The 23,586-nt window shown below is 46.1% G+C and overlaps 1 protein-coding gene across 1 annotated transcript in view; it reads right to left on the bottom strand.

Annotated features, from left to right (window-relative positions):
• The window catches only part of SIAH3 (siah E3 ubiquitin protein ligase family member 3), an 81,460-nt gene extending 58,396 nt beyond the window's left edge, over window positions 1-23,064 (bottom strand). The window contains exon 1 of the mRNA XM_037527015.2: window positions 22,848-23,064. Coding sequence (XP_037382912.1) covers window positions 22,848-22,982 — 135 coding nt within the window. The 5' untranslated portion in view covers window positions 22,983-23,064. The remainder of the gene's footprint in view (window positions 1-22,847) is intronic.
• Window positions 23,065-23,586: the final 522 nt, after the last annotated feature.

A 23,586-nucleotide genomic window follows, 5' to 3' on the forward strand; every position in this document is an offset into this window, starting at 1 on the left:
AGGAGAACCACTGCTTCCACGTGTTTAAAGCAGGAGTCCACTATTTCAGTTGATCCTCAGAATAGTTATAGGCAAGGCGAGTCTGCCCTAGTTTCCCAGTCATGTCTTTTTATAGCCACTACTTTAGAAACCTTGAGTTTCATTCCACCTCTGGAGTTTTTCCAATTTTCCTTGCTTTCACGAAACCTACGATTGATATGCTTCCAGCTTTAAAATTCTCCAATTAGATGAATGTAAACTTTCGGCTCTAGGGAGCTTATTCTGTGATTCCTCCAGTACTGGAAACATTTTGGTCCAAAACTTGTACTAGCAAAAGATACCAGGAAGCTTTTCCTATTTCTCTCCAACCTGCACTATCCTACCCCCACTTTAAGGCAGAGGCCAGAGATCACAGAGCTTCAAGGCAAGTTGCAACTGAGAAAGTGTTCATTTGGGGCTTGGGTCCTATTGGTCCCCCAGAACAGGGTATGCTGCTAACCTGTATCAAAAGGAGGATGTCCGTCTCACCAAGACTTGGGCCTGGCCTTAGGGAATTGCTGGCCGACTCTTAGCCTCTGGGTTCTGGGTGGGGATGAGTTCTTAATGGGATGGTTTCTATACTTACTAGTTGCCCCTACAAAGTTTAAATGCCTTCTTGTATTTGAAATTCATCCTAGAATTTAAGGCAAGTTTTTACATCCCATCTCACGAAGTAGGCAAATTGACATGAAGAGATTTAAGTGACTTGTTCAAAATCACACAAATAGAAACTGGCAGAAGTTGGTTTTGAAGTCAATTCTTATTAGTTCCAAACCTTTTATTTCTTTCACTGTGCCACATTAAGTTCCCTAAAGGTGTCAATAATGTTTCCTGCCTCAAAAAGTTGTTACCAGAATTGAATGTGACCAGGCCCAGAAGCAGGCAGGCAACCTGCCTCACGTTGCTGTCAATAAAGCTTTGCTATTAGTAAAAAAAAGACCCAACTCTCCCCAGCCCCTGAAGCTCCCACCTGTCTCTTAATCGTGGTCTTCCTTCTCTCTCTTACATTCTTTAAGCTCAAAGGCTCTGGGCCTGGCCAGAGCAGAATCTCTGGAGATGGGACTAAGGTCTTGGCATTTTGTTTTCTCCTTTGAAGAGTCCTAGATGAGCCTGACTTGTAGGCAGATTCAGAACCATTGTGAGAAAAGAGACTATGTGCCCACCTCCTGGTCACCCAGGCCCCATCACAAAGAGCCTGGTACACCTAGAAAGTGGTGTTGATGGACTTGTAAAGACAGAACTGAAAATTCAAATTTCAATCCAGCTCTGCCAATAGTTAGAGAAACTGTGCCTTAGAGTCCTCATTTATTAAACAACAAGAACCAGAGAAAGCAGGGCATCCTCTGCTGCCTCCAGGGCTGAAAGAACTAACATGTGTGCTGATGCGTTCATATTCGTGGCTCTGAAACATGATGCGAAGGGAAGGTGGTTTGACAGTATTATAGGTGCATAATAAATATTTATTGATTTTCACAAGACTTTACCTACCTATCTTTTCTTCACCCTTAAATATGAAATCGGGGAAATAAATAAGAAATATAATTGCACCTCACACTTCAGGACTCCCCAGGCATCTCACATTAATAGGTCTCTTCAGCTGTCCTCTAAGTGCTAATAATTCCTGGGCGTTTTTGATGGTAGCACTTTCTCCCAGAGATGAATTGACCTCAGCTAAGAGCCCAGCTCCTTCCCAAATCTCATTACAATCAGCCTTGATGGCAGACAGGCTTCAGAATGGAACAAAATTAGAGCTTTTAAATCATTATCTGGACTCTGGGAGTATCGCATTAATAAATGGGAATGTAGGTGATGGAGAAAAGGCAGGGAAGTGTTTGTAGTGCTTCTGAGGATCTGCTCACCGCACTCCTCACTATAAAACAGGGGCAGGGAAATGGATTTCATTTGGGCTAGGAGCCTCAGCGGGAATGTGCTCAGCTTCAGCTCATGGTGGTGGGCATTAAATCGGAATTGACCTTTTTCACCTTTGTAAGTCAGGGCTCCAGCTTACTACTTCCCCAAGTTCACCCTCCCTGCTGATGGTAATGTAAGAAAAAGTCATTGTCTTTAATGAAATATCTTGGGGAGCAAAAGTGATGCAGGAGGTAGCACTTTCTCTTGCTGCAACTTACTTTCCCTCATGCTGTCTTGGTTTCCGGGCATAGTCACAGTCTGTTCATTCGGTAATCATTTGTGCACATCTGCAGGTAAGGCAACAGGCAGGCCCTGATAGGCACCCCAAAATGGAAGTCCAGTTGTGCTTTTACTTCTTACTGATCTCCCAGATGGACTCTGTGCTTCCCAACACACAGCCCCTTCCGTGGTATGGGGTCCTCGGCGTTCTCTTCTGGATATGTTGATGTTCCATCTGTGTCTCCACTAGACCATCCTCACTGCTAACATATTGGAGGTCTTTCCCTACTCACCCCCTTCCTCCTCCTGGAAGCTCCCACGGGACTAGGGCAGGGGCCCTTTTTGAAGGCCCTTTGTATCTGGGTGCACTTTGTCCTTCCTTTATGTCACAAGTGCCCCAGTTTACACAGCCTGTGGCCTTTCTCATTACCCTGCTTTGTCCATTGGATAGCCTTTCTCCTGCTGGCCTCCTGAAGGGTAAGGAAAAATGTCAGGCTTTTCTGCCCTCCCGCCATCAGGATAGATGATGGATCCTTGCGGTCCTGAATGCATGCTTGATGGCGGGCACCTGTGGGCATAGGTAGGTGGGATTCACCTGGGCTGAGACTGTGCTTTTATGGGCGGTGTCACGGGGAAGCCAGTAGAAGCTGAGAGAGAGAGAGAGAGAGAGACAGAGGGGGGGGGGGTCCAGGACCCTCCGCAATTAGAGGTCCCTGCCTTCCTCCCTCTAGCCCTCGACACCCCTTCCTGCTTTGCTTCTTGCTTTTTCCTTAGCCAGATGCATTTTCCCCAAACCATGCAGGGCTGCTCTCAGGAATGTTCTTTTCTTTCAGAGTCAGGTATCTGTGCCACATTTTTTGAGAAGACTTTCTTGGAGGACCCAGTCCAGAGAAGCACTTTTAATTCTCTGGAAAGTGTTTACCTTAACCTGATATATTTACTTGGGTGTTTTTTCTTCCTGCTTGGACTGGATTGTAAATCCCATCGGATCAGAGACCTGTTTATCTCAATAACTAGTACATTCTCAGAACCTAGGACAATGCTTGTATGGGCAGGAACTGGCCACAGTGCAGGTTTTCTAGGATCCAGCAGACCGGGTGAAGGAGGAGTCAGAGTCCTCAGTGGTTTTGCAGGCTTTTTATTGGGATTACCAGGTACACGGCAGGCTGGGGGACCGGGAGGCTGGCAGGCCTCCCAGCCCCCAGCAGGTGTTTGCTCTGGGCCCTCCGGCCTTCTCTCAGCTTCTGCTTCTCTTGCTTCTCTCTCGGCTTCTGCTGGCGTCCCTGTGACACCGCCCTTAAAAGCCCAGTCTCAGCCCAGGTGAATCCCATCTACCTATGCCCACACCCTATTCTAGGTGCCCGCCATCAGGCATGCATTCAGGACCACAAGGATCCATCATCTATCCTGATGGCGGGAGGGCAGAAAAGCCTGACATTTTTCCTTATCCTACAATGCTTCATACATCTTAGGTGCTAAGAAAATATTTGAATCAATGGATGGATGGATGAATGGATGGCAGATGGGTAGATGGATGGATGAATAACCCCTGCAAGCCCTCCTTGGCTCTGCCAGCTGTTATTGTAGGCACTCTGTGCTGTCTCTTAACATCCCCCTCAGACCTGTTTTGCAGGTTTTGCTACACACTAATGGATTGTAGTACAATCGGCACTCCTAACACAGCTGACATTAAACACATTTTTTCAAACTGAAGACGAATTTGCCCTCTTGGAGTTTGTGGCATGCTTGGAAAGACCCAAGCCCTTTGTGTGGGTTTTAAGTACCCTAAAGGGAAGAGGTAAGTGACTCAGGGTACAGGACATGGGCTTCAGAGATTGCTAACTCCTCACATGTCTGGGGTAAGGTAAGAGGCACCCCAGGTTGACACCCAGATAACGATGACCTTGGAATCCCTCCGGCTCTCTCCGGGAGACATCCACATGGAACTCATGGCTCTAGTTTAGTCCACAAAGTGACCAACAGTTTTGGCATCTATTTACTCCCCTCCATGGCTAATTATAAGTTCTTTTTGTTCATGGTACCTCAGTGGCTGCTTCCAGCTCTGAGCCAATCACTACTTTGTCTTTCTCCCCTTTCTTTGCAGTTCTTGGTGGTTGTGTGACCCAACCCTGGCCAGTGGAGATGGGGATTCTGAGAAAGGTCTTACTTTCCCTTTCATCCCCCCTTCTGTTTGTCTTGGATATAGTCAAGAAGGCAGAGCTGCAGTAAGTAGTTTGCCATGAGGAGGTGACACCCTGGGGGAAAGGTCAAGAGAATCATAGTGAGGCCAATACCTGGACGTAGACTGGAAACTCTCTATTCCTAGACTTTGTTTTGAGAGAAAAATAAACGTCTATTTGTTCAAGCCACTGGCACTTAATCATTCTGTTTTTCGCAACTAATCTTATTCCTACAAGACAAACGATTATGCAGACCTTTCTAGTCCAGGCCTAGATATGGCCCAGAAGGTCACTAGTTTCAAAAGGATCGAGGAAGTTCTAGACAGCAATGAATGAAACCAAGGACTGGATTCTCTCAACTCCAAATAGCCATCTTGCTCCTAGGACAGATTTGTGAGTCCCATAGGCTTTGGGTGTGGCTTGGTTATACCTTGTTCTAATTAAAAGCATCTCCAGGGTAGTTTTGCATTCGACTACACAAAACCAAAGTGACAATCCTTTTTCCAATTAACTTCACTTTATCAACATTCTAATGAAGATTACTCCTTCCCTCCTGCCTCTCTGCTTCCCTAATTCTCACAGCTTCTCCACACAAGGCTGGCTTCATGGGCATGCAACTTGAGCAGCTGCACAGAGTCCCAAGCCTAGAAGGCCCCCTGCTTGATTTTATGCACAACTATCACTGCCATAAAATTCTGAATTCTTTAACACAGGGTCCCATATTGTCACTTTGCAAGGAGCTCCACAAATGATGTAGCCCCCTGGCCTCCACTTACAGATTTTGTGACTTTGGGCCAGGTCTCAGCATCTCTGAACTTCAGTTTCCTCATCTGTAGAATGAGGATGTAAGGACTGCTTTGCAGGGTTGTTTGGAGGACTAAATGAGATTAAGCAAAATCTCCCCCACTGTGCTGGCCTTTGGAAATCCTCTGTCAAGGACCTTCTTCTGCTTCTCCTGTCTGCATTTGGTCTCTGTGGTTAGTTGAGCCTATCTCCATGCTGAAGATCACATTCCCGATGCCTCATTTAGAGGAGTGCCAGTTAGCTCTCCAAGGGCCAAGATCCTCTTAATTTCCTCTCATGGCACCTGGATGGTCCCCTGTACTTGTGGGCACCAAGTAAAGACTGATGAATGTATAAGCACTACTCTAGAAGTTTCTAGGACTCGGTGTCAAAGGCTACTTCATCCTTTGAAATTAAGTTTAGAGAACAGCATAATTTAATGGCAGTATATTAAGGAAGACGTGTGTTTTGTGAGACTCAAATACTGCTATTCCAGCCTACTCTAAATCTCCTCTCCACCCTTACTGAACTTCTGTTGGAATTAGATTAGAGGCAGGATATCACCATAGGAATCAAATACAGCAGGACCAGGTCTCTATCGGGCCGAAGTGAAATCTACCACGAGAGCAATAAAGGTCTTTTTCAATAAGCCATTTTTAGCAGCGTGCTCTGGTTTCCCTTAGGATTGAATTCCAGCCCCATTGAAATGCCTGATCGTGAAGGGAAACCTGCTTACAGTGCAGGAAAGTCCACACCCTAGCGCAAGTGCAGTTTAAAAGAAGTCATTGAAAACGTGCAATCTTGATGCAATAGTTACAAAGGGGGAACATTTGGGACAGAAAAAATTCATTTTGCTGCATTCAGAAAAACTATACCTTAAATAAATAACTATTTCAAATTTGTAAGCATTTTAATAAGCAACAGCTTGCATGCCTAATTTGATAGTGGCCAATGGAGCTAAGACAATAGAGAATCACTAACTTCTTCCACCTTCTCTACAGAGCTTGGAGGCAGACATGTTGCTCTTTCCCACTATGCTTTGAATAAATTGAGGTTTAAAAGGGTAAGTAACTTGCTTGAGGGCACAGAGCTGGCAAGCCTAAGCTGACTGAGTCCAAACTGCTTATGTGCAAAGTGTAGTAATCTCAAGTGTGCAGCTTGGTGCACTTAACATATGCATGACCTAGGAACCATTTATATCAAGATATAGAACACTCCCCGCATCCTCAAGGCTCTACCAGGTCCCTTCCCAGTCAGGTGCTCCCCCCAGGTAATGCCTTTTCTGACCACTTGCTCCATCTATTAGTTGGAGGCAATACAGTCTTGCTTCCCTTCCTGCATTTTTTACCTCAGAGAAGACCACGGCCTTTCTCAGGTCTGCTAATAAATTGTATATATACTACATGTGATTTATTTATATTTACATAATTTATAATATAAACATTTTAAATTTTATATAAATATTCCATTTAAATTGCATATAAATATTATATAATTTAAATACATAAATATAAGCTCTATAATTCAAATATAATTGAGATATATAAATATAATTTACATTTATATATAAGTGTATGATTTATATATAAACATATTTATATATTTAAATTATATATATATAAAAAATCCCTATTTATAGTAGCAATTCCCTTGCATATTTAGAGCCTTTATGTTCAGGATGGACAAACACACCCATGATGATCCCCTCTCCTGGTTGTGAGGAATTCTTTCCTGCCATTTTGGTATTTTTAAGTGAGAAAATAAGCGGCATTAATTACATTTACAATGTTGTACAGTCAGTACCTCTGTTTTCAGAACTTTTTAATCACCTCAAACAGAAACTCTGACCATTAAGCAATAGCCCCCCATTTCTACTTCCACATTGTCCCTGGTCAACTCTAATCCACTTTTCATCTTTTTGTATTTGCTTACTTGAGATATTTCATATAATTGGACCCAGGTAATATTTGTTCTTTTGTATCTGCTTTATCTCACCTAGCAAATTTTCGAGGTTCATCCATGTTATAACATGTGACAGAACTTAATTCCTTTTTATGGCTGAATAATATTCTATTCTATGCTTATATCATTTTCTTTATGGATTCATCTTTTGATGGATGCTAGGGTTGTTTCGACCTTTTGGTTATTGTTAATAATGCTGCTGTGAACATTGATGTGCAAAATCTGTCTGAGCCTCCGTTCCCAATTCTTTGTGGTATATATGCAAAAGTGGAATTGCTGGGCCATGGGGTTCAATATTGTGATTTCATGAGAAATATATATTTGGTCATTCAGATGACTACAAAATAGCCCTGAAATTTCCTAAATGTTGAGAGTGATGAGGTTGTCTTTTGTTATGTGGTGACTTTTGGAAGTATGCAAAGATGGAGCTAATGCCGGTGGAACCATGTTATTAGAGAGCTGGAACTTATAATTTCATCCCCAGATCTTTGAGGAGGGTAAAGTGAATGGAGATTGAGTTCAGTCTTCCAGGGATAATGAGCTAATCAATCATGCCTATGTAATGAAGCCTCCATAAAAACCCAAAAGGACAGTGTTCAGAGAGCCACTGAGAAGGTGCTGGAAAAGTGGCATCCCTGGAAGGCTTGGGGGGGTCTGCATCTTTGCCCCATATTTTGCCCTGTGCATCTCTGCCAACTGACTGTTCCTGGATAATATCCTTTGTAATAAATCGTTGATCTATGGGTAGATAGATATCCTGAGTTCTGTAAGCCACTTTGGAAAATTAATCAAACCTGAGGTGGAAGTCATGGGAACCTCCCTGTGCTTCAGTCAGAAGCAAAGGTAACAGCTTGAGCTTGAGACTGGCATCTGAGGTGCAGGGAAGACTTAGGAGACTGAGCCCTTTACCTGTGGAGTCTGATGCTATCTCTGGGTAGATCATGTCGAATTGAACTGAATTAAGTTGAATTCTTGGACACCAGCAGGTCCAAGTATGGTATGGCGAAGCCTCTACAGACCCCATATTGCAATTGGGTCCAGGAACCCTTTCATATGGTAATCCCAGTTTAAATTCTTTGAAGAACCTCCATACTAGTTTATCACAATGGCTGCACCATTTCATATTCTCATCAATATGAACCAATGGACAAGATTTCCAATATCACCATATCCCCAAGCAACACTTGTGATTTTCTGTTTACGTTGGCTTTGTCCTAAAAGCATCAGGTCTAAATCCTCCCTTAGAACTTCCTGTGATCACTTAAGTCTAGCAGGTGATCTAGAGTCCTCATTTCTTGGGGAAACCTTGATAAATAGGCCTTCTAGTTAGCTGAAAGAATTCAGGTGGCATCTCTAATACCAATGCCAGCTGGAAGGCCGGGATGGAGGTAGGAGGCAAGTGGGTGAGAACTGGGAAACTGGTGAGGAACTTGGGACCTCTCCCAGGCGGTACCATTAACTTGGGTCTTGAAGGGCCCTTTTAATCTCTCCATTAGAACACAAAACCCTATATCAAGCCCTCAATAAAAAATAAATGCTCACAGCAGGAGCTCAATAAATAGACACAAGAACCTGGAGCTTCTTCACTTTCTTCCCCCTCACCCCCCTCTATCCACAGTGCATTCACTGATATGAAGTCCTGGCAAGGCTTCAGCTCTTCCCAGCTGCTGTCCAGTGGACCCAACAAATGATCCTGCATCTCATGCTATTCTGACACTGAGTCACTGCTTGCTATGGCAGTTGTTCTCATGGCACTTAGAGCTCTGCAAGAAATTAGAAAAAAATAGGCAGGTTGCCTTGCATCCTTTTAAGAACAAGGCAGGGCTAAATAAACAAATTAAAGGATAAGAAATGGAGTAATTTATCCAAACAATAGTCTCTACCCACACTGTGATTTAAAGATTGCAGAGCAGTTTACCAGCTATTTTCACATGTGATCTTCACCATAAGTCATTGAGGTGGGCAGGGTAAATAGTGCTACCTAACCCAGTTTTACAGGAGGGGACAGACACAGAAAGGGGAAGTGGGTGATTCACTGAAGGTCAGAGATGAAGTGTCAGGGATGATTCTGCCCCACTCCTTGTCCCCCAGTGCGGTGATGATTCACCCTTGCCTTGCTGTCCCTAAGCTGCTCAGGGCCTCTAGGAAAAGCTCAGCCAGGCTTTTAATAATCAATCAAGGATTTTCCTGGGGCTTCTGTACAGACTTTTGGCTGGTCTTCTCAGAAGCTGCTCTTGCAAAATGTTTTGCTATTTTTTGCTTATCCAGTACTGAGTTTAAAAAAAAAAAAAAAAAAGAAGTCCTTCTACTCTCTTTTTCTGCATCAACCAGCCTGGCAAAGCCTATTTCATGCCTGAATTTCAAATTGGAAACTGCCTTCTGTTCTCATTAGTTTGGGTTGTAGCAGTCATTACATTCTAAACAATTAATCCCAGAATGCCAATTTCTTACTAGAATTATCCTGGACTCAACAACCAGTTTTCTTAGCGGCAAGGCTGAAGCAATGATTCCTGGCTTTTGTAACTAAACATGCTGTGCTTGGCACTTTACAATGTTTTCATCATCATTGAGTTATCAACATTTATCTCTATCGGGGGAAAGAAAAGGCTGTCCAATTGTGAAGGCCCAGCAATCACACAGACCTGTTTACTGACATCCAGGGGCTCCCTCGGGCTTTCTCTGCTTGCCTGGAGAAGAGGGAGGAGGCCCCCAGGCCTGAAGCCTACGTGTTCTGAGACTAGGGGCCATCTGAGAGGTGATGGAAAACCAAGGAGAAGATGCAGGAGAAGGGTCTCAGGCTACAGTGCCGCACTCTCGGGAGCTCTGGGCTCAGGGCTGTGAGTTTGCTCATCCTCACAGGGCCTGTCCCCTTGCATTCTCACCTCAGTGTCTGAGGGGCACTAATCCTCTCTTCCAAAGCTGGGCTGCCTGGAGTCAGCCTTGCACTATAGTGGAGTCTGTTGGAGCCCTCTTTCCTTCTAATAGGAAAGGCTGGACTATTGTGAGTGGGGGTTTCTGTGACTCAGCAGCTTAACCTACCTTGGGCTGGGAGAGGCGCTTTACGTTCCGGTGCATTGAGCCAAACCTAGGCCTTCTGGAGACATAACCATTACAACCTGCTGACTAAGTGTACATGCCTCACTTCCAGTGATGGCAACCCCCCCAGCAGCAGGAGTAAAGGCTTACACCCATGTAGCATGTACTCCGTGCCAAGCACTGTTCCAAGCACTTTACTATTTTAACTAATTCAGTTAAATCCATGAAATGGGAACAACACTGGGATGCAGGAACTATTATTCCCATTTTATAGATGAGAAAACCGAGGCACAGAAAGCTAAGTTTCACATCCTGTGTCACAGCTGAGGAGGCAGGAGTTGACTCCAGGAGGTATGACTTCACAGTCCAACACTTCAAATCACACTTTCTTGTATCACTGACCCTGATCCTGAACCCAGACTCATTCTAGGCTCAGAAACCCAATACTGTCCTCAGGCAGGAGGGATCTGGGGCCTTAGGACCAAGCCCCACTGCTTGTCTGGCTCTGACCTGATCTAGCTGTCTTCATACTGAGTTTCCAGGGACAGGGCAGGCCTCAGGAAGCAGGTTCCATCTCTCCCTGTTCTTGAGTCTCTACCTTGATGACCCATTCAGTTCTCCTTTGTTGCATTATTTTTACAGTCCTAAGCCTTCCATCGATTGATTAGACCTGTATTTGCTAAGCACCTACTAAGTTCAAGTCATTTATGCTAGTCCTGGGGATTCAGAGCCCTTGAGGGATGCCTCGTCTGGTTGGGGACACAGATGTGCATGTGACTTTGAAGAGTAAGTCTGAGGGCTGGGTTGAGTCAATACAGGGACCATGAGGCAGAACAAGGGGGGTTTGATTTTCCCCAGGAAGAGGGGTTATCAGGAAGGGCTTCACAGAGGAGGCAGCATGGGCTGCTTCTTGCGGGCACCCACCCCTGACAGCAACCATTTGCTTGGAATTCTTGCTGGTTTTCTCTACAGACTCTACTCCTGCTTGCTTGGACATATTCATATGACCTCAGAGTGTAAAAGAGAATTGTATTTGTCATCTTTGTTTTCTGATTGATTAGTGGAAAATATGCATATGTCTGCGGTCCTGGTGTCTGGTGGGAGGAGCAGAAGTTTCTAGTGCTCCTGTGAAGTTTCTAGTGCTCCTGAAGCTGCTGTGAAGCTTCAGGTCTGGAATTGTGTCTCGGCCTCCTTAACAGTATCCTGTCTCTGGTCTTCCAGCTCATGTGGGAAAAACAGCTTTCCAGCAGTCCCTTTTCTACCCCTAGCCCCTTGGGAGAATTGAAATATGTGAGGGACACCCAGGTAACAAACACAAGATTCAGTGAATGTAAACGACCTAACACGTAGCTTTGGGCATATGCATTGAGTCATTCTCCACCTTCCCTGCAAGCAGGCTTTCAGGCCTCAGGGGACCTGCTTTGATTCAACCTCTTTGGCTAGGCATTTACCCAATAGGGGATGGGTAACTTTGGGTGTTTAATTGGAAACTATTTTAACTATCTTCTTTCGCTCCTCTTTATCACACAGTAATTGTATTAAAGTCCCTTTGTATTGGAGGTCTTATGCAATAGAGTATGATTTGTCTTTATGCAGCAGATGGCAGAACCTATTTAGAGCAGGCAGGTATGGGGGGTTCTGGGATACCCCTCACCCTGCCCTGTAACAGAGGGAGAAGCCAAGGTCATTGATAAAAGCCTACCCTTTAGTTCTAAGGAAACCTCCATGGCCAATCATTTTCAAGGATGGGTGATAAGTGCCATCCTTAGCAGCTCTCCTTGCCATTGCTAATTTCTCATGGATTCTTGGAGAGCCTGGTGTATCTGGCACTTGCTTCGGTAATACCCCGAGAAGGTCCAACTAGTGCTTATTTTGTTACCATAAGCAGATGTATCACTTTGGCTTCAATGAGGCATTTTCATAATGTGCTCATCACCCTGCCTGCTTCTATGTCCTGCACAGTCTGGGCAGGACACAGGCACTGGTGCCAGCATCACCCCGTGCCTGCCAGCCCATAATCCTGAGGGGTACTATGGTAGCAGGCTTCATAGGGGGCTGGGGCTGGGGATACATTACTTGTTTGGTGATTTCCCTTCATAGCTCCTAGCTGGTATAAACCTCCTGCTCCCCAAAGTCAGTATAAACCTGGTCCCCATTTCTTCAGCTACCACAGTGGAAATAAGCTCCTTACTTTCCTCCTATAAACTCACCTCTCATGTCGACCTTCCTCACTTGGGTCTTCCCACAGAGGTTTTGGAAAGAGGAATGTTTGAAGGGTGTTAGGGGCAGGGCTTACCAGAAATTCAAGGACAGGCTGGTTATATTAAGTAGAAAATAGTCATTAAAATTTTGTTCCTCTCTGATTTTAGAATAAATAAATAAATTTAATAATAAAGTGTGGTTGCTAATGAGAAATTTCAAAAGCCTGTGGACCTCTTAGTGAACAGGTGTGACATGCACACCTGCTTTTGTATAAAAAGATTTCTTCTTTCTTGGAGAAAAAACGGCCTGTCTGAGCTGTCCCCACACTTAGGGGGCATTTGCATTTTGGATGTGGTCAAATAGCTTCAACTGTCATTGATAAGCAGGTCAGGTAGAGACAGCATAATTGCATGTCCCAGATTTGGGGGTCAGTGTTAGTTTTAGATGCTCTGCCTACCTGTCAAACCATATAACCCATTTTTTTTTAATGGTCACAGAGCACAAATTTCCCTTTCTACAAGATAATTTAGAATTGGGCATTGAGGTAAAGTTGCAAAGTGTCCCCTGAGCTAGTTTATGCAAATCTTAATATGTGTGTATTCTGGACTTAGAAGTTAAGCTTTGTAGAAGCTTGTAGGCGACTAATTCTGTGGTCAACAGGGAAAGAGCATAATATGGAGGTTAAAAGCATGAACTAAACTCCACTGCTCATCGAAGTGTCCTTGGATGAGTTACTTATTCTCTCAGGGCCTCAGCTTCCTCCTGTGTAAACTGAGGACAGACTGATGGCATTGCTCTGAAGATTTAAGAAATGGCAAATCACTTAGCACAGTGCTTAGCACTTACTAAGTGCTCAACAAAAGTTAGGTAATAACTTTAAAAGTTAGCTAGTAGCTAACTTAACTGAGGTTCCCCAAAGTAGAGCCTGAGACCAGGACTTGGATGTAGTAGTTTATTGGGGGAGGTGATTCCAGGAAGCAGGTAGAAGTGAGCAAAGTCACTGCCATAGGCACAGGGACTGATTCTATGGGCAGCACAGAGAACCCCAGGGCTCTAGAATGCCCCCCAAGATTGACCCAAGAGCTGATTGTATCTCTGGGTGTTTTTGGTGTATAATATACAGTATGAATATGACAGGACCCCCATTGAATATTTTAAAATGCAATATAACACACTCAATTATTAGTCCCATGACCCAGCAAGCTGACTCAATTGTTTGTTGTGAAAAGGACACTAAGGGATGACATCCCAAGAAGTGCTTCGAAGCACAGGATTTTAATTTAAAAGGTCTCTGCCACAAAGATCTGTGTAACTTTGAGCAATCCTTCCATCTTTTTTCTTCTGCTGTAATATTTGTATAATAGAGAATGATAATAATATACCACCTCCTGGTGAGAATTAAATACAGAATATTTAACAGTTTCTGGACATAGCATAGCATGCCTTCAAGAAATGGTAGCCATTGTGGTTGTTATTATTATTATCGTGTGCAAAACGAGACAGTAGAGAACTGTTGTCTGAGGCATCAGGAGGGTCGCCAGCTCGCATTACAATGGGCCCAGTGTAAGCCCATCCTAATTTAGAGAAAGGCCAGCAGAGGTTCTGAGTGGTTACTGGCCTCAGACTTACAGCACATCCTTGATGAGGGCTTAGGACTTAGAGCTGAGGCCCCATGGTGTCTGACTACAAAGCTGGGCAGATGGCTAGACTTGCCGGCCAGTCTTTCGGAAAATCTGTTATTGATCTGGATTTGATCTCAGTGGGGCCTTCGTAATGCCAAGTTGCCCCACCTTCCCTCTGCAAACACAGCCTGCAGTGGCCTTTCTCCTCCCTACAGGACGCTCTCGGGATTTTTCCTGGGCACCCAGCCTGTCCCTTCCACAGGCCACTCCTTCCTGGCTGGAGTTCCTGGTGCATGGGCTGGAGACAGCCCCGTGGCATACTGCTCCTCCTGATCATGGATTCGTGATTAAAAATACATTAAAGGACCAAGAAATTATTAAGAGATACAGCGTCTTACAAGTGAAACTGACATTTCCAGTTAGACTACCATTCGGAATTATCCACAAGGACCCTGTTCTTCAGCAAAACATGTTAGGCCAGTCTCAGATCTGTTTTCTGATGGCACTTTCATCCTGGGCCCACAGTCAAGAGGAAAATGTAGCTTCTTGTAGCTGAACTTGATCCAGCTGTTATTTGAAAGTCTGGAGTTATGATTTTGTGGCTCTGGTGATGGCACTTGGAGCCTCATCCCCACCCTTGCTAGATGTGCCAGCACTGCAGGCACAGGGACCGTTTGCCTTTTAAATGCCCCAGTGTTGCCTGGCTTGTTTACAACCTGGCAGTCCTGAGGACAAGGGCCCCCGGGAAGACCTCTAGCCTGCCTTGGGCCATGTTAGAGGGGGGTAGGCTTCACCACACTGCACCCCCACAGCTATGGCACAGGATGCTAGGCGGCCTGGAATACAGAGCAGGCGAGCAGACTCTGCCCTCGTCAGCCGTGACCTTGCACAAGCCGCTACATCCCTTATGCCGCTTTGGACCTTGTGCTGGAGCCTCGCCTAGAGCAGGACTCTGGTGCTTAGTTTGCACTATGCTTCAAAATCTTGGTCACTCAACAGATAGGTCTTTTACAGCTGCCTCTCCCCTCTCTCCCTCCAAACATCCAGTTTGAGCAGACATCTGGCCACACAAACAAACCCAGCCTAAGAGCCTTGGTCACCCCTGGTGCATCAGGTAACATCCCCAAAGGGCTCCACTTCATTGTCATGACCACCGCGGACTGAGCAGTGTGCATGCGCCCGCGCCAGGAGGAGCACCTGATGAACATCATGTTCCCCACCATGGCAGCCATTTTACAGGCGAGGAACTGTGGGCCTAGGGGTCACTGCAGGGAAGTGTCAGCACTGCATTCAAACTGTCTTAACTCCAAAACCCATTCTCCAGGGCTTACTCTCTCCTTTCCAGCACTACCATTCCCCTGGTCTTCATTCTGAGACAGGAGTGGTCAGCCCCAGAGGGGGAGGGGCTCCTGTTTGTCGCATCCCTATTTTCCAAAGTGTTGGGAACCAGACCTCCCATCCACTGGGCTCTGCATCCTGTGACTTTGCACCACTACTCAGAGACCGCGCAGCATCCAAACAGGCTGGCATCACAGACTTACCATCATGTGAGAGTGTGTGTGTGTGTGTGTGTGTGTGTGTGTGTGAATATAGACATTCAGGTTGGAGTGAGGGGACTCAGGCCTATCAACCTAGCTCAGTACATTTTATTTTTATTTATTTTTAATTTTTTTTTTTAGCTCAGTACATTTTAAATTTCTCTGATGACAGTGGGATCCAGGAGTTCCTTCTTGCTTAGAAAGGTCTGAGTACCCCTGGATTCCAGGGGCGGCAGCATCAGTAGAGCATCCACTCCCTTTATCCCTGCCCTGCTCAGAGGGAAGCTCCTTCCTGGAGGCAGAAAATCTGAAAGAGGAAATGCCCAGCCTCCCCGCGCATGCAGTGAGTGCTCACCTTCCTCCATCCACCCTGCTGAATCGCTCTGTGTCACTCAGCCTCAGATCCACACCCCAAGCCCAGTGCCCCTCGCAGAGCCACTTACCGGTGTGCTTCCTCAGCTGCCGCTAATGAAAAGCAGTCATGCATTAGTCATGAGGGCAAGTTTCAGGATGGGTGGAGAAGGGGACTTATCTGCATGGCTCCCGGCTCTGTGACTGACAGGACCCTGCCTCGTTCAGCTCTGGCCCCACTGTGGGCCCTGTGCCCTCCAGAGTCCTGGCCCTTCTCCCTTCGGACTTCAGGGCTCAACACCCGAGTTCAGCACTTGCTTTGAAGCTAAGCATTAAGGACAAATCTGATTTTATATAAGGCAAGAAATTGTTCTATTCAAAATTCTCTCCAAGGCCAAGGGCAATTCACAAATTCCAAGTAACAGCAAGCACCGAGGCTTGCAGAGGGGGAGGGAAGGCGGAGAAAGACAACCAGGTGGGCTGGTGGGGAGCTGAACCAGCTTCCAAGGAGCCTCTTTCATTGTAATGAACATAATGACCGCGTTGACAGTAACTGCGGCTCCTTGCTCTCGCCTCTGTGGCAGACATTTTCCTGTGTGAGCTCATTCATCCCCGTGGCCACCATCGGAGGTGGGCATTATTTTCTCCTTTTAACAGAAGAGGAAATAGAGCCTCTGAGGGGCTGAGTCATTAGTTCAAAGTCACACAGCAGCAAGTGGCAGTCTGCAATTGAATTCAGGCCTGTTTCCCTCAAGCCTGTGCTGCTTTTCTGCACCCCTCTATCCCTTCCACTGCTTCTCTTCAGATTAATCATGTGGATTTTTAAAATATGCACCAAGGGAAAAACATGAAGCTTTTAAGTGTTTGACTTTCAATCTCTTTATTGCTTGATTTTAAACATATAATGGACATGCAGTCATACTAATTGTATTTTTTTTTTTTAATTTGAAAAAGATTTATGGAGGGGGTGAGGGGATGAGGGAGGATGAATGATGCAGAGCTATGAATTTGCCCCCCTGGGGCAGGGGAGATGGCAGGGTACATGGCATAGCACACGGGGTCAGACTGCTGGTCCCGGGCAGGCTGATGGGGTACAGGAAGGGGGCCTTGCAATTTCCTGCTCCCACAGCTTGCACCCAAGCAAGGTTAGTTTTGGCCAACTTGAGGGCAACCTGGACAGTGCAGGGGATATAGTTCTGAGGTCAGGAAGCCCACTTTTGGTCCAAATCTGTCACTAAATAGGCTAACTTAACAAAAGTTCTGTAGTGATTTGATAGTGGCCCCCAAAAGATATAATCACATCCTATAACTTGGAGCAAAGGTATGATTAAATAAGGTACCGGGGTGGGATAGGGAATGCTTATCCTGCATTATCCAGGTGTGACCCTAAATGCAGTCCAGTCCAGGAGAGGCACAGGAAGCACAGAAGGAGGCAACGAGAGTAATGTGGCTGCATCCCAGGGACACATGGAGCCCTCAGCAGCTGGATAAGGCAAGGAACAGATTCTTCCCTGGAGCCTTGGAGGGAGCAAGGCTCTGCTGACACCCTGATTTTGGAGTTGTAGCCTCCTGACTGTGAGAGAAGACATCTCTCTGGTTTTAAGCAGCCCAGTTAGTGGTGATTTGTATGGCAGCCCTAGGAAACAAATATAAGTCCCTTCCCCTCCCTGGCTTCAGTTTCTTGACTGTAAAATAAGGCTTAACCTCCCAGTTCTGACACCCTCCCTTCATGCCCTGAGCCCCACAAGAGGACAGGTCTCCATTCTCTCAGCTGACCCATTCCACATGACATTCAGTGTCTAAACAGGTCAACTGTCCCCTTTGGGGAGCAGAGTCAGTGGAGCTAAGCTGACTTTGCTAAGGGTAAAATACCTTCACAGACAGTTAATTTTTTTCTTTATTGTTAATTGCTAGGAAAATATTCTACCTTCCCTCAGGGAAGCCAGCCAAATAAATCTGCCCTCTCTAGAGATTTCAAAGAAAGCTTTTAGTACCTGTTTTCTAATTTCTTCCAAACAGTCCCTGTAGCTGGAGGGACGAGGTCAAGGGAGCTCCACAGCACTGGCCTGGGGCTGCTGCTTAAATGCAATGCAGGGGTAATCGGCTCACCTGCTCTCAGAGCTGGCTTCAGCCTTCTCGCCAACTCCAACACTAGCACACGGCTAACCCAATGACTGCTGGGGTTTGGGGCTCCTGTTATGTGACTCGAGAGTCTCATTTGCAATCACCATTAACCAGAAAAGCCGCACGGCTGCTCCGTGCCAGCAGAGTGGAGTGTCATGCAACATTCACAGAATCAGAAGGGCTAGAAGGGCTGCAGGGAAAGCCTTCAGAATAAGGCTCACGGCAGGAACAGCACCAGCCTCGCTGCCCCCCACCCCTGCCCCAATCCTTTCCTGGACCCTCTAAGGTACCTCTAAGGACCATCTGAGAACCCTAGGCAGCACAAGGAAGATGAGGAAATTTCCTGAAGACTGGGGCTGAGACCTCAGAGGTGGTTGTGTCAATGTGTGGAATAGCCCACACACTAGCTATTAAACAATCTTGTCAGAAGCCTTTAACTGCTTTCAAATAGGTATTCAGGCTGAGCACTCCAAGGCCACCTCTAAATCTCTAAAAACAATGTTCGTTTGGGTCTTTAGCCTTCATTCAGCTGCCTGCTGTGCTGTGTCAGGCTGAGTTAGTGAAAGCCCCCCAGTGGCCCGATTTCAAAAGATTATCCCACAAATGGTAGAGGTGATGTTTAGTTTTGTCACACATCTCTCCTGGGCCTCTCCTTTGATGATGCCTCCCCCAGGCAGTGCTCCCCACCCCCACCCCCAATGTCACTTCCACTGTCATCCACACAGGTCAGGATGGACTTAGAATGAAAGGCATTTGGATGCTTCATGTGGTGGTGCTAAAGTGCTCTAATTTTAGATTTAATAATTGTTAGGGACATAAATTAAAACCAGCATTGTCCCATGTGCTTCTCCCATTGTGTGTGTGTGTGTGTGTGTGTGTGTGTGTGTGTTTCTGTCTGTAAGCCCAAGCCTGATCAGTTACAATAGAGAACGGCTCTGGTCTGGCTGGCTGAAGGCAGGGATAACCTCCCAGGAGAAGTGGGGAGCTTATATATACCCGTATGCCTGGATGCCAAGGAGGGCACTGGGGGTCTCAGCAATGACATTGGTACAGGGAAGGGCCTAGAGGAAGTTTGCCAGAAAGCATCTTGCTGGTCTTCTTTCAGAAACTCATTTATCAAGGACTGTGGTTAAGAGGAGGAAGTGGCCCAGCCGGTCTCAGCTCAGCTAGACAGCCTGGGAGGCGCTGAGAATGACCCAGACAGTCTCTGACAACCCCTACAGACTCTTCCCTGGAGAAGCCTGGGTGCGCCAACTGCCAGCCCACCTCTCACAGGGCATCTCTCGAGACTGGACAGAAGGGAGGCCTGCCCAGGGCTGGGCGTCATAGAAGCAGTTAGGCCTTTGGAAGAGGAGCCAGAAAAGACAGCCTTCTTGATTTAGAAACAAGCAAAGAACCCCAGGGAGAAGGGAGTGCTGCAGCAGGACAAGGAGCTGGAGCCCCAGTAGTGCCAGACTGATGCTTCCTGGCCACATTTCAGTAACCTCTGTGAATGAAGATGCAGACGGCAGCCAGCCAGGAACACTGGCTCCTTTTTATGGGGTGGGAAGGAGAAATGGAGGCCATCATCTGGAGCCTTACTCTGTGCAAGGAGCCATCCCTACAGACAGACAGACACAGGAAAACACTTATACTTCAATGAGGTGCTCTGCAATGTATTCTTCTTCCCCTGCCTGGCCTTTGCTTTAGAGCTGAGGTACCTCAAGTTCCAGGCCAGCTACTCTAAATGTCCCTATTAATTATGGAGGGCTGAAGGGGGGTAATGGCTTTAACCAGGATGTCTGCATTCCCTGGAAGGCTTCTGCCTTCCATTTAGAAGGAAACGCATCAGCTTGCTTGCAGGAACCCCATGCTACTGAGTAATCGCCATAATAAGATTGAGAATGAAGGTGACCTATAGAAGCATGGTAAATACACGATTTTCTCTGCTCCATAAGTGAATTTTGATGATAACTCAGTGCTTGCCTCAGGACCTAAAGCACCATGAGCATTCTGGAGAAAGCCCAGGAAAGGACAAAGTGCAAAAATGCTTCCACAAAGAAAAACACAGGCTTCCCAGCCCTCTTTGAGTTAAATACAACCTAGAAAATTGGAGGCAAGGTTGCAGTCTCTGTCCTTGGTCACCATTTCATGTACCAGCCTGTCATACACAGTGCAGGAAAGCACCACAGATCAATAGTTATTCTGGGTTAACGTGGCCACAGCTTTTTTTTTTTTTTTTTTTTGCTTTTAAAAAAGAATTTCCCCCCTATGTGGATCACAGCTTATTACATCCAAGGCGTGCTTCTGTGGTCTGTCTATGGAGATTAATGCTTAGATGGAGCACTTTTCTTTTGAGGTTTTATACACTTTTTAATATAAGTGATGAGGTTAGCAATGCTCTTATGGAATTGTTCCTTTCAAGCTCTGCAAATGGCTGCTAGCCCTCAGATTTGAGGAGCAGGTAAAACTCACCCGATAGACCAGCTGGACCCTGGATGAGCACATGGTGCTTGTTGAGAGCTCCACAGAGGAGGCCTGGGCTGCAGAGACCTCTCCCTGCCTGGCGCAGCCTCTGTGAATCCTGTGTGCTCTGCCCGCCCCCTGGTAGCATTAGCAGCACTCTGAACGCTTTGTTTACCTGTGGTGATGCTCCCCTGAGCAAAATCTCTAAGTGGTTTTTTATGGGAAATGAAAAGTCAAATGAGAATATATGTGAAAATGTGAACCATGGAAAATAGCCTCTTAAAGCTATGTCACCTATTTTTATTTTACTGCTTATATGATTTCTAAGTTGGCTAAAGGTTTTATGTGACAACTTTGGAAGTTCCTAAATGCAACCTTACAAAATGTTGTGCAATACATGTTGTTTTTTTTTTTTAATTTGAGGAGCGTGTTATAAAGCACACCCACTTCTCATATCTCTTCTCAGCCTCACACAGTAGTGGAGGAGGCAGGATAAACATTTCTAAGTCCATTCTGAAAGTGAAGAAGGGAAGGCTCAGAGAGGCTTGTCATTGGCGGTCACACAGCTGGCCAGAAAGGAGCCAGGATCTTCAGCCCTTACTTTGGACTCCTGTGTCCAGGCAGCAGGACTTTTTGTCAATATCCAGGCGGATATTGGGAAGTACACACAGATGCTTTTCACTCCATTCACTCCAAGATCTTAGCATCCCTTCTTTCATAATCAGCTGCAGTCAATGAACCATATAAATTCAAATTTTGGAAATGCTAAGTCTCATAAACAATTTTTAAAGGTATTAAAATGCAAAACAGGAATAAACAAAATTTCTTGCCACAGGGAACTAACTAATGTAAAGTGACAAAATAATGGAAGTTTGAATGTGGGCTCAAAAGTGCCCATAAAATGGAATTCAAAATCATAGTTTAATATGTATACCATATACTCACTGTGCTAAGGATGGCTGGTGGTGAATTTTCATTTATAGAACTAAACCATGAAGGAAAAAAGAAAGAGCGGCATGAAGGGAGAGACAGGAAGAGAGCGTGAGAGAAAAGGGAGCAAGAAAGCTGTTGAGTGTGAAGGTGTTGGTCACAGCTTGGGTACAAGGAAAGCCAGTTCCCGGCTCAGGTACACTGTAGGGGTTCCAGGGCAGTTCATCACCACGTAATCTGGCTGCCCCAGGAGCCCAGGCAGCTTTCCCTCCTGAGAACTTCTGGGAATGGGGGTTTTGGGGCACCTATCAGTACTGACCAACAGGAATCAGGCTGAAAGAGTCTGACTATAGTTTATAAAGTGATGAGCAACCAGCAACACTCCTCCTGTCCCCAAACAAGAAGACAGATTTATTCTCAGAGATTTGTTCCAGCACTTACACAGCAGACCTGCCCTTCCCCGTCGCCAAGCCCTGAGTATAGTAAGGAAAGCAAGTCCCAAGGAGGCTGTCCTTTATTTTAGTACAGAGCTAAGCTGGCTCATTTCACATCTGGGGAGTTCAGTGGGTCCTCCAACCATCCCTTGCCCTGCCACACTGCCTTCTCTCTCCCCCACCACTCCTAGCAGGTGACTTCATTCATTTCACATCAGTCTTGGCGGTGTGTGTATATCTCCTCCCCCCATCTCATATTTTGGCTATTCTCTTAAAAGGCATTGACCTGGAGGCACAAAAACAGAGTCAGTGATGCCAGATGCGCAACTCAGCAGCCTCAGGCAACTCAGCACCCACAGCCACCTGCAGTGATTCAGGCAAAACAGCTCCGGGAGGGTTTCATTATTATACAATTAAAACAAATCTACCTCTTCCTGTCTTCAGTGCAAGGGGCACATCTAGCTAGCAAAAAGAAAAGAAGACAAACTCCTCACATACCTCTCTCTCTCTCTCTCTCTCTCTCTCTCTCTCTCTCTCTCTCTCTCACACACACACACACACACACACACACACACACTCACATAAGGAAAAACACTTTCCAGAAAGAGGCCCCTAGCTAGCTCCCAGGTCTGGCTTCCTCAAGGGTAACTACTTCAGTGGTAGCTGGCAGCTTCCAAAAATCCATGAGCTTGCCTGTTTTCCCAAACACATGGGACAGAATGCAAATTGGGTAACTTTTCAGCACTTGAGTGTTTCCTAACACTTGTCCACAAATATTTGGGAAAGAGAAGGGGACGCCCCCTGCTGCCGCCAGCCCCCTGCTGCTGTCCTTTCTGACCCCCACCGGAGACTGGGGCTGACAGCGAGGAAAGGGAATCAGACTATCACTCCAGTTGTTTTTGCCAGTCAGGGAAACAACACAGTCACCGCGAGCTAGAACGAGCGGAGGCACCATCTCTGGGTACAAACACCTTCCTAGCAACCGCGAACGAGCTTTTGCCAGGAGCTCCCGTGCACCGAGGGTCGCTGACGCGGAGACGCAAGGACTGGAGCCCCAGCAGCCCGAATATCAAACGACAGAGAACAACTCACCTTTAGGTTGTGTGTGGGGTTTACGACGCAGACAAGTTGCCCAGCAGCGGAGAAAACCCGTTTAGCCTTGTAGTGCTGGAAGCGGAGGTGAATGAGATCTAACACAGCCCCAAAGCACTGGGTAAAGAAAAGCATCACAACTTTTGGGGGGTTGTGGGCACAGGAAGGCAGCGGGAGGAAGCGATGAGCCCTTGGGCTGTGGAAGGAGCGCAGCCTCTGAGACACTCCGCTCCAGCCCGGCTTAGCGTGCCTTCATATTCATCATCAAAATAAGACGGTTAGAATCTTGCAGCAGTGAGGCGGCCAATCAAAAGGACAGAAATGTTATCCTTGAGGTGCAGAGACAGCCAATAACAAATGCCTCCCCTACCGAAACTCCCTGATGAATTGAGCCTGGCGGAGAATGTATTATTGAACATTACCATAGATCAGCACATTGCATTTATCTTGTGATTACAGCCAACCATACATAATGCTGGGGAGATAGGCTGACAAAATTGATTGCTTAATGTGTCTCCATTTATTAATTGACTTAATTTAACATGAGAGCCTTTCTTAATGCGCTGGCGAAAACGTAAAGCATTTAAACCGCCAAATAGTAAAACACCCTACTCCAAAGTAGGCAGATGGATAAAGCAGATCGTGGCTCGACTTGCAGGAGCTGCTTGGGAGAAAATCAAATATTACAAGACGACTCCGATTCCAGATAAGGATTTGGCAGCTGCAGAACTGTGCATCT

This window comes from Talpa occidentalis, unplaced genomic scaffold (genome assembly GCF_014898055.3).
Source record: "Talpa occidentalis isolate TD23 unplaced genomic scaffold, MPIMG_talOcc4v2.1 talOcc4.5, whole genome shotgun sequence".
Lineage (NCBI taxonomy): Eukaryota > Metazoa > Chordata > Mammalia > Eulipotyphla > Talpidae > Talpa > Talpa occidentalis.